The sequence below is a fragment of the Choloepus didactylus genome, chromosome 2, assembly GCF_015220235.1.
Source record: "Choloepus didactylus isolate mChoDid1 chromosome 2, mChoDid1.pri, whole genome shotgun sequence".
NCBI classification, from domain to species: domain Eukaryota; kingdom Metazoa; phylum Chordata; class Mammalia; order Pilosa; family Megalonychidae; genus Choloepus; species Choloepus didactylus.
Window position 1 is genome coordinate 125,133,911 of NC_051308.1, and position 14,707 is coordinate 125,148,617.

The 14,707-nt window shown below is 43.8% G+C and overlaps 1 protein-coding gene across 1 annotated transcript; it reads left to right on the forward strand.

The window, feature by feature from the left end:
- Nucleotides 1-12,201: 12,201 nt before the first annotated feature.
- LOC119518114 (zinc finger CCHC domain-containing protein 10) lies at nucleotides 12,202-12,898 on the forward strand. The gene is made up of 2 exons (XM_037815173.1): nucleotides 12,202-12,244; nucleotides 12,419-12,898. Exons 1-2 carry the CDS (start codon nucleotides 12,204-12,206, stop codon nucleotides 12,888-12,890), a joined length of 513 nt encoding a protein of 170 aa, XP_037671101.1. The 5' UTR covers nucleotides 12,202-12,203; the 3' UTR covers nucleotides 12,891-12,898.
- Nucleotides 12,899-14,707: the final 1,809 nt, after the last annotated feature.

The window sequence follows — 14,707 nt, forward strand, 5'->3', positions numbered from 1 at the left end:
CGGCCACAGTTTATCTCATTCTCTCTGCTCGGTAAACAACTCCTCCTCCTCCTCCCCGCCAGCCGGACCGGCCCGGCTCGGGAACAACTCCCCCTCCTCTCCCCTCAGCTATGGGTAATCGTATATCTACATGTCAGGGTCTCCTAGACACGCATCGCTGTAAAGTGTCTGTCCGGCAGCTGCAAATATACTGGGATCTCCTGCTGCCCTTTAACCCATGGCTCACCACTTGCCATCTTTGGGACCCTGTTATTTATGATCGTCTTATTGATCGAGTCACCAACGCCATGGAACATGAGAGCAAGCGCTTCCCTCCCGGCTTGCTCCCCACCTTGATAACCATCCGCTCCTGCCTTCAAGGCTCCCTCCCCCCTGATCGAGGCCCCGTTAAATCCAAGGAGGCCCTATCAACCCAGCCAACAGATTCAGATAGCGATATTAATTCAAATCATGACTCGGACACGGAGTCCTTAGTCGAGCAGATTAACAACGCGCTCGAGGTGACTCCCAAAAAGCAAAATAACACTGCGCCACGCCAAGATGGCGAACTTCCTCCTTCTTCTTCCATCGAGGGGAGGAAATGCTCCGGCGATGACATCAGCCCTAAGCTGGGCCGGAAACCGTATATGCTTTACCCCGCCCTTCCACAGGGCGGAGCTAGTCCACCATCTTGTGCCTTGGACCCCGCCCTTTCACAGGGCGGGGCTGGTCCGCCATCTTGTGTCTTAGCCACGCCCACCGCGCCGCCATCTTGCGACGCTTGGGGCCTCCCACTCCCGCCTCCCCCTTCGGCGAGCTCCCCCTCGGAGCCGCTACCGGCAGCTGCCGCCGCTCCTTCCACCCTGCCGACTAACAACCCCTGGCTGCCTTCTGCACCTCAAGGCAACCCTTGGGACAACGCTCCCCTTACCCCCACTCCCGTGCCAGGCCCTCTGCAAGCGCGCCCTCCTTTCTCTCGTGCTTTTCGCTGCTTTCCTCTTAACCTTGCCCCCACCCCACAGAAACCGCATGACTGGTATCCCATTGACTTAGATACTATCAAGCAGCTTCGCAGGGCCGTCAAGGAGGACGGGTTAGGTAGCCCGTATGCTTCCCAAATACTGCAGGATCTCGCCATGAACTATTGCCTCCCCCAAGACTGGGCCTCGCTTGCCCGTTCAATTTTTAACCCCGGTCAGTTTGTTGACTGGCGTGCTCACTTCCAGGCAGAAGCAGCTAAGCAAAGTGAGCAAGATGCAGCCATTGGAGTCTATCATCCCCCCGAAGCCTATTTGGGCACTGCAGCGTTTCTAAATGCGTCTGCTTATATTAATGTCCCTGCCACCTTCTGGACTGTCCTCAGAGGCATCGCCTTACGAGCGTTTGCCAATTGCTCTGCCTGTCGGCCTAATAAATTCACCAAGCTCTTCCAGGAGCCGAGTAAGCCTTTCGCCACCTTTGTCTTCAGAGTCGAAGAAACCTGCGCTCAAAAGGTAAGTGATCCCCAGGCCCAATATTACATGTGCCCATCCTCAAATCCTGGAAAATCGTGCTGTAATTCCCCCAACAAGTACTACTGTGCATACTGGGGGTGTGAAACATTAGCCACTAATTGGAAGCCTCCTGTTCCTAATCATTACCTTACCTTAAAGTGGGCCCCTACAGGGTGCAAACTCCCTACAGTTAACTGGCTCGGCCAAGAAAGTAAGGGATCCTGCACACATCTTAATCTTACAGTGCAGCTCCCCACTGATCCCTCCTGGTTACTCGGTCAAACTTGGGGCTTCAGAATCTATGAAAAAGGAGCCGACCGAGGATCACTTATTCTCATAAAAAAGGAGGCTGTAAGCCAACCATGCCAAAATACTGTATTAAAAACACCCTCTGGCATAGGTCCCAACCAAGTCCTTAACCCCCTTTTTTCCACAGCCTTCCAGCCGCACCTCAAGTACAAGCAGCGCATCCAGAAACCGCACCTCAGCTGCCAACAGCGCATCGCCAACCCCACCACCCCAACCTTTTCTGCCCCCCTCTCGTTACTCCTCTCCCCTCCTCAGCCTCATCCAAGCCGCCTTTGCCTCAGTGAACTCCTCCAACCCCAATTTTACCTCCTCCTGCTGGCTCTGCCTCTCCACCTCTTCCTCACTGTACGAGCCCGTTGCCTCCAACCTCTCCTTTTCAGAAAGCACAGAAGACAGCCCCTCGGAATGCAATTGGAATACCTCTGCCGTCCCCCTGACCTTTCATTCAGTCTCCTATACGGGAAAGTGCGTCCGCCCTCGCTCCAGTAACTCTCCCGACCTCACTGCCTGTGCCAGCTACTCATCTCCCAGCAGCTCGGCAAAATTTCTCATTCCTCATAACTCCTCCCAATGGCTCTGCTCCTCTACAGGACTTACCCCCTGTCTCAGCACGAATATCATCAGTGAATATAAAGAAACTTGCCTCCTAATTGTCCTTATCCCTAGGGTCTTATACCACAGCGAAGAAGACTTCTTCCTCCGTCTAGAAAAAACTGCAGCTCCTGCCCTTCTGCAAAAGCGAGAGCCCATCACCGCCCTCACAATTGCCTCCCTCCTAGGTCTTGCCGGCACTGGCACCGGAATCGCTGCACTAGCCAGTCAAGGCTCCGCCCTAACTCACCTCAGGGCGGCTGTTGACGAGGACATTCGTCACTTACAAAACGCTATTTACCATCTAAAAAATTCTGTCAATTCCCTCTCTGAGGTAGTGCTCCAAAACCGCCGAGGTCTTGACCTTCTCCTCCTCAAAGAGGGAGGCCTCTGCGCCGCCCTAGGAGAAGAGTGCTGTGTTTATGCCAATTCCACAGGTCTCGTCGAGGACAGTCTGAAAAGGGTCCGAGAAGGACTGGAAAAGCGTAAAAGAGATCGTGAAGCCACCAGTTATTGGTCCAGTTTTTTCACTCCCATCCTCCCATACATCCTTCCTTTTCTTGGCCCCCTATTAATAATTATTCTAGCTCTCATCTTAAGACCCTGCCTCATCCGCAAAATTGTCCAGCTTGTAAGAAAACAAACGGATGCCATTTTTTCCTCGTTCGTGCAAATCCAGTATCAGCGACTCGCCACCTCTGACGCCCCCCACTCCAAGATAACAGCCAACCCTCCGCGACCTCAACGCCACCGGTCAACCCGCCGACCGCGAGGCCCTTCCCAATCACCTGAACATCGCTCTCGCCTCGAGTTCCAGCTTCTCTGAACCCCTGAACTTTAAACCCCTCACCTTCGCCCAGCCCGCTGCAGCGAAGCCATTGTCAAGCGCCCGGGCACCACACCTACACTGAACTCCAGCCTCACCGAGCCACCGTCAACCCCTTTTTCCCTTCCCTAACCTCCCCCTCCCCTCACCCTTAGCGGGCCTCTCCGGTAAAGCCTCTTCCTCTAATTAGAAAAGAAAGGGGAATTGCGGGTAGCTGAGCTTGTACCTCGGCTTGCCAGGCCTGGGCCAGGGGACCTGATATCACCCCCTGGGGAGGGTAGTAGGTACGGGCGTGAGTGCCCTCTGCAGCCCCCCCGAGCCTGGGGAGCGAGGTCAAGGCAGCTCCCTTTTCCTCACCCAAAATGTCACGGGCAGGGGAGGCTTGCCGGAGGAAACCGCCTTTCTCCCAACTGCCCTTTCCCCACTTCCTTATCTTACCCACTCACTCCCTGGTGCCAAGGCCACTCCTGCCACCGCCAGCGCGCATGCACCGTGGCCAGAACAACCCCCGCCCGCTGCAACGGCTCCTGCGTCCTCTCCGAACCAATCCTAGCCCCTCTCCCTTCAATATTGCCATTTTAGGCTACTTCACCTCCTTTCCAGCCCTGCCCTTCTTACCAGCCTATATAACCTGTGATCACCCCTGAATAAAGCCTCTTTGGCGCATGCTCCTACTGGATGAAGAGTGTCTTGTCCTTATCGCCGCCCTCCACACCTTGCACGCCTCTCGCCGAGGACCCGGCCAAGTCCTCCGCCTCTCCCTCGCCTCCGGGAAAGAGCCCCCGCCGCCGGTACCCTTTAAGCAGCCCCGAGAGCTGAGGGCTCAGCTACCGGCCGCCCCTCCCCCCAGAAGCAGTAACCCCGACCGCAGCTTTGGAATTGGATAATGGAGAGAGGCTGGAAGAATGAGGTGCTTGATAGAAAAAGCCTATATGACACTGAAGAGACTGTTGGTAGAAATACAGACGTTAAAGATACTTCCAATGAGGCCTTAGAAGAAAAGGTTGAATGTGTTATTGAAAATTTTAGAACAGGTAATCCTTGTTATAAAGTGGCAGAGACATTGACAAAATTGTGTTCTGATGTTAGAAGGAAAGTAGAATTTGAAAGCAATGAACTTGAGGTTTCTAAGCTAGTGTGGAAAGTGCAGCTCGGTTTCTCCTTCCAGCTGTTAGTGAAATGGGAGAGGAAGTGGGTAAACTGGGGATTGAAATGCTAAGCATTAAAAAAAAAAAAAAAAAAAAAACAGCAATTGATGATTTAGAAAATTGTCAGACTATCCAGGTAATGTGCTCTGAGATTAGGGCCAGAAGCAGCTCTATCAGGGACCTCCTTGAGCTTTTGGGAGATGACTCCCCACATGTCAGGGCTCCATGTGAGGGATTAACTGAACAACCCTTTGCTAAAGAAGATGTGACTGAACATGATCCAGTCAGCAATTTCAGTGTAATTCAAAATGGGAAATGAAGTTATCCAGGAAGGAACTTTGGAAATTTCTATTCTTGATGGTTTGGGTCCCCTGGAACTGCGTGCAAATCTGACAAGGTATTTGCAAAATTTGTATGATGAGCAGAATCATAGCCACCCTAGTCTGAAAGGGATAGAGAAGGGATGAACTGAAGAAAGAATGACTTCAAGAGCAGAACCATGTAAGGTAAGATTTGAGCCAAGATAGTTGTTCAACCACCATGCTTGGAAAAGAGGATTGCTCAAGCTCTGTGCTTGGAGGATGTGGGCCATGTGGGAGAGTGCTGCCACCCAAATGGTCAGAGAGGGTGGTCCCTGTGCCTGGGCATTCACAGAGGCCCTGGCTGCCATTCTGAAGTGTGAAGAGGGTGGGGCCTTCCCCCCAGTGTTCAGAGGAAATATGGTGCTGTGCAAGCACTTGGAAGGTGTGGAAGTGCTACTCCATCAGTTCCGAAGGACGAAACATAGATCCATAAATGACCCTCAAACCTTGAAATCTAATGAGTTTGCCCTGCAGGATTTCAGACTTGCTTGGGATATGAAACCCCTCTATTTCTTGCAATTTCCACTTCTGGAATGGGAATGTTTGTTATATAACTGTTACATCATTGTATATTGGAAACAGATAACTTGTTTTCTAGGTTTGCAAGTCCAGCAGAGAAATTTTGCCCTAGTGCAGAATACACCCCTAACTGATATTGATGAGTTTTTATTCTTAGCATTGTTTTAAATCCTGAAGGCTTTTTGGATGTTGTGATGGAATTAATGTATTTTGCATGTCGGAAGAACATGTCTTTTGGGGATGCAGAAGATGGACTGTTAGGGACTGAATCACTCCCCCACAAAAAAATGTTCAGCTCCTAGCTTCTTGTCCTGTGCATTTGAACCCATTTGTAAATAGGGCCTTTGAAGATATTATTAGTTAAGTTGTGCCCAAATTGAATGAGGGTGGGCCTTAATCCACTATGGCTGAGGTCCTCATAAGCAAAGGACATGGAATGAGAAGTCACAGGGAGCAGCCAGAAGAGGAAATCAATGGAACCCAGAAGAGAAAGGATAAAATACCGGCAGGTGCATTGTCATGTAAAGAAAAAGCCAAGGAACCCCAAAGATTGCCAGTCAGCCAGAAGATGCCAACCCCAGGAGGAATCAAGCCTTCTAGCCTCTGAAAATAAGTCAATAAATTGCTGTTGTTAAGCCAATTCATTGTATGATATTTGTTTCACCAGCAAGGAAACCAAAGCACAGGCCTTGAAACCAAATCAAGGAAGTCCTCCCGGAATTGGCCCAGTTGGATTTCAAAGTGTTTTGGAACGATGACTCATTGTTTACTTTTAATATCCCAATTTTGACATGGAATATCTATAATTGTTATCATATATCTGTCCCACAACTGTATGTTGGGAGCCAATAAGTTGTTTCTTTAGTTTCATAGTACTTCTCATGGAGAAGAATGTATCTATATTTAATGGATTAAATCAGAAGCATCATCAACACCTGATGTAAGTGGTTCACATGAGCTTTTGGATTTTTGAAACCAAGTGTTTTACATGAGATTTTTTGGAATTTGAAATGATTCTGTAACAGGATTTGGCCTGGGGAACCCTGGGAAGGTGTGAACATGTTTTGCATGCAAGAGGAATGTGAATCGCTGGCACTGTGGAAGGTAGAATATTTTAAATGGCATCCTGAATATGTCCCATTCAAATCCCTATAACCTGTACATAAGATGAAACATCACTTCTTTGATTATCTTAATTTCTATGGCATCATTAACTTGAAGATAGGAAAATCATATAGGTGAAAGTGATCTAATCACATGGCTCCTTAAATGCACAGAGATTACTCTGGCTGGTAGGAGGAACAATGTCAGAGGGTCTGAGTACGAGGACTCAATGCACTGTTGCTGGTTTGAAGATGGAGTATGATGTCTGAAGTGAGAAAGAATGCAGGCAGCCTCTAGAATCAGAGAATGTCCCATAGCTGATAGTCAGCAAGGAAACTGGGACCTCAGTCCCACAAATACAGGAACTGAATTCTGCCAATCTGGAATGAGCTTGGAAGAAGAGCCTAAGCTCTAGATGAGAATGCAGCCACCCAATACATTGATTTCTGCTTTGTCACGCCCTGAGCAGATAACCCAGCTACATCTTTCCAGCCTTCCTACCAACAGAACTGTGAAATACTCAATGTGTGTTGTTTTAAACTACTAACAACTAACTTTGTGGAAATCTGTCATGCCATAGTAGGATACTCTATACTGATGCCTATCTCTGTTCTCTTGATTTCTTATTATCATATAAATGTATGCAGGAATAAAAGATATCAAGAAACCACAGTTAAAAATATTGCACTCACTCTCATGTAACTCTTTCCAAGTCCTTACAACTTGAAGGACACTATGAAGGATGTTTTACACACTCGAAGAATGTCTCTTTAATGTTACCAGCCAAAATTCTGAAATAACGAAGATGGTAAAATACTTAACACCAGCTTAACATGATCTGAGAAATCATATCTATCTTTATTTCCTATGGCAGATTTATATTAGCCTTTTTACAACTGAGCTCACCAGGCAAGGTTTCTGTGTCACTTACCAGCATAGATGAAAGAAATCAAGAAGAGCAATGAAACAACCATCATTATTTTCTTCCAGATAAACTTTGATGTATGCAATTTCCATGCTTGTTATGACTATAAGTAAGGAAAAGACCCATTATTTAAAGTGCCAATATAATGAAAACCTCTCTGTTTTCAAAATTTTTATTCTGCTCAAGCCCAGTCATGGAGATCTCATTCCTCAGAGTGGGAGAGTTACCAATTCACTGCAGCCTGGGATTGCAGAGGAGGGAAGTCAGGTTAAACAGATCTCAAGACTCTCTTGTGAATCAGCTCATCACTCACAGATCCAGGGCAATGTACAAAGCAGCAATACCACCCACCAATCCAGAGTAATATCTTTATGCAGCAGCTCTAGTTATCTGTGCAAACAGAGCAAAAAGAAAACATAGGAAAACTGAGAAAATCATATTTGTTTCAGGTTTTGCTGGATGTCAGTTAATTTCAGCCAGTTGTCTAGATCCCAGTTCTGTGTAAACTCATTTTGGGAAATCTCCCAAAAAGGGATTAATTGTTAACTAAAATAAATAATAGGTGTAGGTCCTATCAAGTGTTGGCAAGAGGATAGATAAAAGTGTATTCCTATAAATGTTTGGGAATGTGACTTGGCACATCTTCATTCCAAGGCAATTAGGCAGGAATTAGCAAACAGACTATACACATACTTTGATCCTGCAGCATTTCCAGGAATCTATCCTAGAGAAATATGTAATAAGTGATAATGGAGGTATCTATAAGGCTCTGTCCACCCCTCCAGCATATTTGTAACAATAAACATTGGAACCAATTTCATGTCCAAGCATTGAGAAATGCTTACTTATATAATGGTCCATCCATTTCAATGTGTGTTGTTTTAAACCACTAACTCACTAACTTTGTGGAAATTTGTCATGCCACAGTAGGATACTGAAATGATATGCAATTGTTTAAAGACACAGAACAGATGATGATGGTGATAGACTGACAGAAAGGAGCTAAGGTATACTGAGCATTACCATGTGCTGGGAACAGGGTTCAACAATATACCTGCACATTGTTCACAACTTAGGACAACCCATGTCAGAAGGATTCCTATTTGAACCATTTTATAATGAAGTATTGACATACTGAAAATTCAAGAAACATGGTCAAAATCAAACCATTGCTCAGTAAGCCTTGCTACACATAGCATGCAGCTTCACTATAGTCCATTCTTCTCTTCTCTATTCTACAGATTTCCAGTGAGAAAGGATGGAAAGAAAGCAGCCTCTGATATCCACAAGTGATCTGACTACCACAGGCAGACAACTCTGTTTCAATATTGGACATTACAGTCTTAGAGAATACAAACCTCACACAAGTTTCCCTGAAATCATGACAAAAATGAGAAAAAAGGGCCACTTTATAAATTTCTTTAAACAGTAATAAAAACAAGTTAAAAATTGCTGAACAGCCATCTCTTAATAAGTAAATGATTGCTAGTTCATATCCCAGCCACAGAACTGTGTTCTGAAAGCATCTGATTGTGGACAACCATACCCACCTCCCCTTCGTTAAACTCTCCCACAAATAACCCAGTCAAAGACTAAATCCCATAATAGGTTCTTCCTAATACCCTTCTACTGACACCATCATGTGTGTTCTCCTTCCCTACATGTAGTAATAAAACCAAGTTGTTTAATGAGATGCGTGCTCCTGGTGACCTTTGACTGAAGTGCATTGAAATTAACATTCCAGGAGTGGGCAGCTGCAAAAACCGACCTCAGGAAAATGGTTTGTCTTAGTGTCTTTGTGTACCTAGTCTCTGGAAGTTCAGAGATTATTCCCACCCTTGCCAAAACAGATTCTTTTTGCTAAACTCCCTTAGTAATGGGAAATTTTGGGTTTCCAGCAGGACTTTCCCAGTATAATTTAAAGTAGAGAGACTGAGGTTAAGGTTCAGAGCCTAGTTAATAGAGAACATGCAGCAAACATAGCTTTAAGGGGTCTGGCTTAGTCAAAACCCAGTGGGCCCAGATGGGATTGAACCACCATTTTTTTGGATAATATATGACCAAACTCACCAGTTGCCTAACAGAGAGAGCAGACACTGAGCCCCATATGCCTATGCTCTATCACAAAGCTGAACTGCTCAGCTCTTGTGGTTGTCCAACTCAAACATCCAGCCAGGACTCATGTCCAAAATCTACAAGTACTGTAAGTTAATATCCAAGGAATTGAGAAACTCAGCTGGCAACAAAGTTATACTTTCATAAACTACTTTCATATACCTACTACCCAAGGAAAAGCTACATTTCTTTAAGAGATTAGTTAAAACAAATGTATCAATTTTCCCTCTACCTATCATAAATATATGGTGTTCTAAAATGCATATCTGGATCCTGCACAAACTTTGTCCCCTCCAGGTCTCAGTAGGCCCTGTCCAGAGTCTTTCTCCCCTTTGGTAACTGCCTTTCCCTCCTGCCTCTTCCTTTGTAACTGCAGGATGTTACTCTCAACTCCTTCCTCCTGATGAGGGAGAATTGCTGATGCCCTAATAGCTCTTTTTTCTTTCCGGAAATCCTGATACTCATATCTTCACATGTGGATGGACACTCCAGACTTATTTTTCCTCTAGTCTATTTCCTTGAAATTTTCGTTTTTATTTTTAGAGGCCGTCCTTAATATTATCTTGCAATTCTGAGAGTTTTTTTTTTTAATACCTGCTATTATCTTTTAATTTCCAAGTGCTGCGTTGTTAACTACTAATCTGATGAAGGAATATCCAATGTGACAAGGCCACTGATAAAGTGAAAATGGGGCAGGACCCATTACATCACTTTCTCTTCCTGTGCTGACTGCCATTAGCCAAATGGGCAGGGTGGGAGGAGAAAGGAGCTGGGAGGGACGGGGTTTGAGGAAATGTCAAGTCAAGTGGCCTCAGGAGAGGGGCGTGTATTATGTGGGTGACCCAGCTCCAGAGACCTCTGTTGTTTAGGCACCTGCTGCTCTTATGCCATATAATTTCTCCTGCTATAAGAAAAATTTATCTGAAGGTACTGGGGAGTCCATTCTTCCCTGCCGCAGTTACTGCATTTCTTGCCTTGTAAGCCCCACAAATTAGGATAATTCTCTTTCCCCAAAAATGCTTGACACCTGTGCTGGTTTGAATGTATTATGTCCCCCAGAAAAAGCCATATTCTTCGATGCAATCTTGTGGGGCAGACATTTTAGTGCTGATTAGATTGGAATTCTTTGAGTGTTTGCATGGAAATGCACGCCACCCAACTGTAGGTGATGACTCTGATTAGATAATTTCCATGGAGGCATGGCCCCACCCATTCAGGGTGGGCCTTGATCAATGGAGCCATATAAATGAGCTGACAAACAGAAGGAACTCAGTGCAGCTGCAGCTGTGAGTGACATTTTGAAGAGGAGCCACAGCCAAGAGGGACTCTTTGAAGAATGCACAGGAGCTGCAGATGAGAGACAGTTTGAGGATGGCTGTTGAAAGCAGACTTTTGCTCCAGAGAAGCTAAGAGAGGAAAAACACTCCAAGAGCAACTAACAGTGACATTTTTTTAGGAACTGCAGCCTAGAGAGGAATGTCCTGGGAGAAGGCCGTTTTGAAACCAGAACTTTGGAGCAGACACCAGCCACATGCCTTCCCAGGTAACAGAGGTTTTCCAGACACCATTGGCCATCCTCCAGTGAAGGTACCTGATTGCTGGTGTGTTACCTTGGACACTTTATGGCCTTAAGACTGTAACTGTGTAACCAAATAAACCCCCTTTTATAAAAGCCAATCCATCTCTGGTGTTTTGCATTCTGGCAGCATTAGCAAACTAGAACAACACCTCAAGCCAAGGCTTCCACAATACACTATGTTCCTGGTACCTCAGAGACACTGCTGTTGGTAGAGATATTCACTCAGGTCTGTGGGTGTCAGCACTGCCTCTGCCGCCCGAGGCTGCCCTTCCTGGCCCTTCCCCCCTTCCTGGTCATGAGGCCACCAATTGACAGGTTGGAACCAGGGGCACCTCCTATTCTTTCCCAGTGTTTCATTATGGACATAATAGGACCCACATCTCACAGATGTTGTGCAGATTGAGATAATTCAACTGCATTGTTAATGTAGTTTGTGGTTCATGAAGAAAACTAGGCTAATATTAGATATTATGATAGGTGTCCTCAAGAAAGGATATTTTTCTTTAATACAACATGTAGGAAGGACATGAAATAAATGTAGAGTTATATGAATTGTTACAAATGAACATGTAACCCCCACCTAGATCAACATCTAGAACATATCTAGCTGTCAGGATCTTCCCACATACCCTCTCCTTATCACAACCAATCCTACCCTTAGGAGTCAGCACTATCTAATTTGCATGATATTCAGAACCTTATTTACTTTATAATTATCTGCTGATTATTCATCCTTAAGAGGTTTGGGTTTTAAGCTATAATCTTACAGTACATATATTCTGGTATTTGGCCTATTTTCACTAAAAAGTATGGATTTAATAGTCATCAGTGGTTCATCCAATTTTGTTGCTAATTAAATATACCACAATTGCCTATCTTTCCTAGTGATGGTGGACATTTGGATTGTTTCTGGTCCTTCCTATACAGATGTCCTGGGAGATGTGAACAATCTTTCTCTGGGTTACAAGACTAGGAATGGAATTATATTTAAACCGAAAAAGTATTTTGAAGGTGATAAAAAGAAACTAAAAGAAAAGAAAACTGGAAAACAAATGCAGATTATATAATTTATGTGAACAAAATGAAACAAAAGGACATATATGTTTTGTATATGGATATCTAGACTGATAGTTACATCTAAAAGTATTAATCAGTGTGTTTTCTTTGTATATCCTACCCAGCCATTCAAGTTCAGACAGTGAAGTTGAACATCTTCTTATTTCTCGATTAAAATGAGCAGGAGCGGCGCTAAGATGGCGACTCCCATGCACCGTCTCATAGCGCGGAGACAGGCGTAAGTGAGGGCCCGAGTCGGGCGATGGGGCGGGCTGGGAGCGGGGAGACCGCGTCACCCGGCGGGTGAGCGGACGCTGGGACGCGAGGCCAGACTTGGATCCCCAGTAGGAAGCGGGGTAGTGTAGCCGTTTCTCTAACACGGCGCCTGCCCCAAGGAGCTCGGGCCAGTGAGGGAAGCAAATAAGCAACATGTAAGATGTCAGAAATGCTTAGAATTTGGACACTGGACTTACGAATGCACAGGAAAAAGGAAATACCTACACAGGCCTTCAAGAACAGCAGAACTAAAGAAAGCTTTAAAAGAAAAAGAAAACAGATTATTATTACAGCAAAGCATTGGAGAAACTAATGTAGAAAAAAAGAACAAGAAAAAAAGGTCTAAGAGTGTAACCAGTTCCAGTACCAATAGCAGTGACAGTTCAGCCAGTGATTCTTCATCAGAAAGTGAAGGAACATCTACCTCATCCTCCTCAGAGGATAGTGACACTGACGAAAGCTCTTCTAGTCCATCATCTTCAGCTTCCTCCACAAGCTCTTCCTCCTCCTCTGATTCAGACTCAGATTCCAGCTCCTCCAGTAGCAGTACCACCAGCACAGATAGCAGCTCTGAGGATGAACCACCAAAGAAGAAGAAAAAGAAATAGAACTGCTCCATCCATATTGGACTTGTGGACTGAAAGCATTAAAGTGATTCTCTAAAGGGGATTTAAAATATGTTAAGGCCAAGAAGGGTAACTGGTCAAACTTTCTAGAGTTTAAAAGTTTCTAAATGTTTTACATTGTAAGAGCATCATAAAAAATATTAATAATGGATTACATATATAAAGACTTTTATTTTAAGGGGAATTTGTTTTGCTTTTTTGTCTTTAAAATATCTCTCTAAAATCAAAACTGAAATCCAGTAAATCTGTTTTTGTGATGAAACTTACCTTTTTTTCCCCTGTGAAGTAAAGGCCATATTTTGTTATATGTTAATGGTATGTATTTATCAGACATGTTTTCAGAATAATGCATCAGAATATCAGACAATGAATTTCTAATGCTTTTGGCTATGTGTTATTCTATAAGATTTAATACCTTGCTATTGTAAGGTTATGAGTTTTCCTACAGTTGATAAATGTGCTCTATTTTTATGTTTACATTCAGAAAGTTTTTCTGACTTCTTGTCCTAAATGAAAAGTTCAAGGAACTTATTATATATTTACACCTTTGGAATGGTACAAGTTTTACATTGCTTGTTGCATCATTCATTATCTTGTGGTTCCTTATATTCTCAGAGTTACACTTGTCTGAGGGAAATCATTCTAGAGGAACCTCAAAAGGGGCAAAAAATTGGAAACTACTTAGGAGTCTAATCTTGGTGCCTTTTGATAAATTCCCCATATCAGAAAAGAAAGCAACCATGTATAAAGCTATCTTAAGTAAAAGTGATATAAATATCTTTGAGTAATGGCATGCTATAAATGGAACCATTTGAAGGAGAAAAGAGGTAGGAGGAAGAGGTGATTTTTGCAGAAGATTATGGCAGTGTTGGTTGTCTTTTATTAAAAAGGTTTTTTTTTTTTGTCTTTCATAAAGATCGCCTTTTGCCATTTCTGCAATTACTGTATGACAGTGTATATGGTAACTGGTCACATGACAGTCTACTGCATAAATATGAATGACTTGGATTAAATCTTGTGTGGTTACATAGCATATACACAATTGAAATCTTACATAAAAATCAGGTTTAAAAGGAAATACTGCACAATGTTTCTTAAAAGTAAAATACTTTGTGGTGATGAGACCATTTGGTTTAACATCACATTATTCGATGATGTCTTAAACTTTTTGGAAAGTGGTATCATTTGTAGAAAAATCTTGGTTTGGGTTCAATGTTATAAAAACTATGAATGCTAAGTCTTTTATATTTTTATGAAAAAAGTAGTAGAAAATTACTTTTGAAGAAAATGGGCTTCTGTTTAACCTTGAAATAAATGTATATTGTGAGTTTAAGGAGCCTGTGATTACTTGTAAGGTTTATAGAACCATCTGCTTTCAATGATTGTAAGTATCATTTCAAAGACTCCAAACACAATGTATCATTTCACAGGTAAATTTTATAAATTAATAATCTAATACATTTTACAATATTTGTAGTCTGTAAGGGTAATTTAATTTTGGCAGTTAAAGAATTTGAAAGAGGAAAAACATATGCATACATAAAATACTTACAGTTAATAAAACTCTGTGGTCACAAGCTTAAAAAAAAAAAAAAAAAAAATGAGCAGGAGCTGCTGAATTCTGATTCAGCAGGGTGGACCCCTGTAGCCTATAAGGAGTGCAGGCCTGCACTTGCTTTTCTCTTGGAAGATTTCTGTATTTTGGACTCTGCAGATCCACAAGGCAAGATTTGACTAATAAAGTCTTGGGGTGTGGGAAGTGGAAGGGAACATTTTTGCTCCTGGGGAGGGACTTAGGC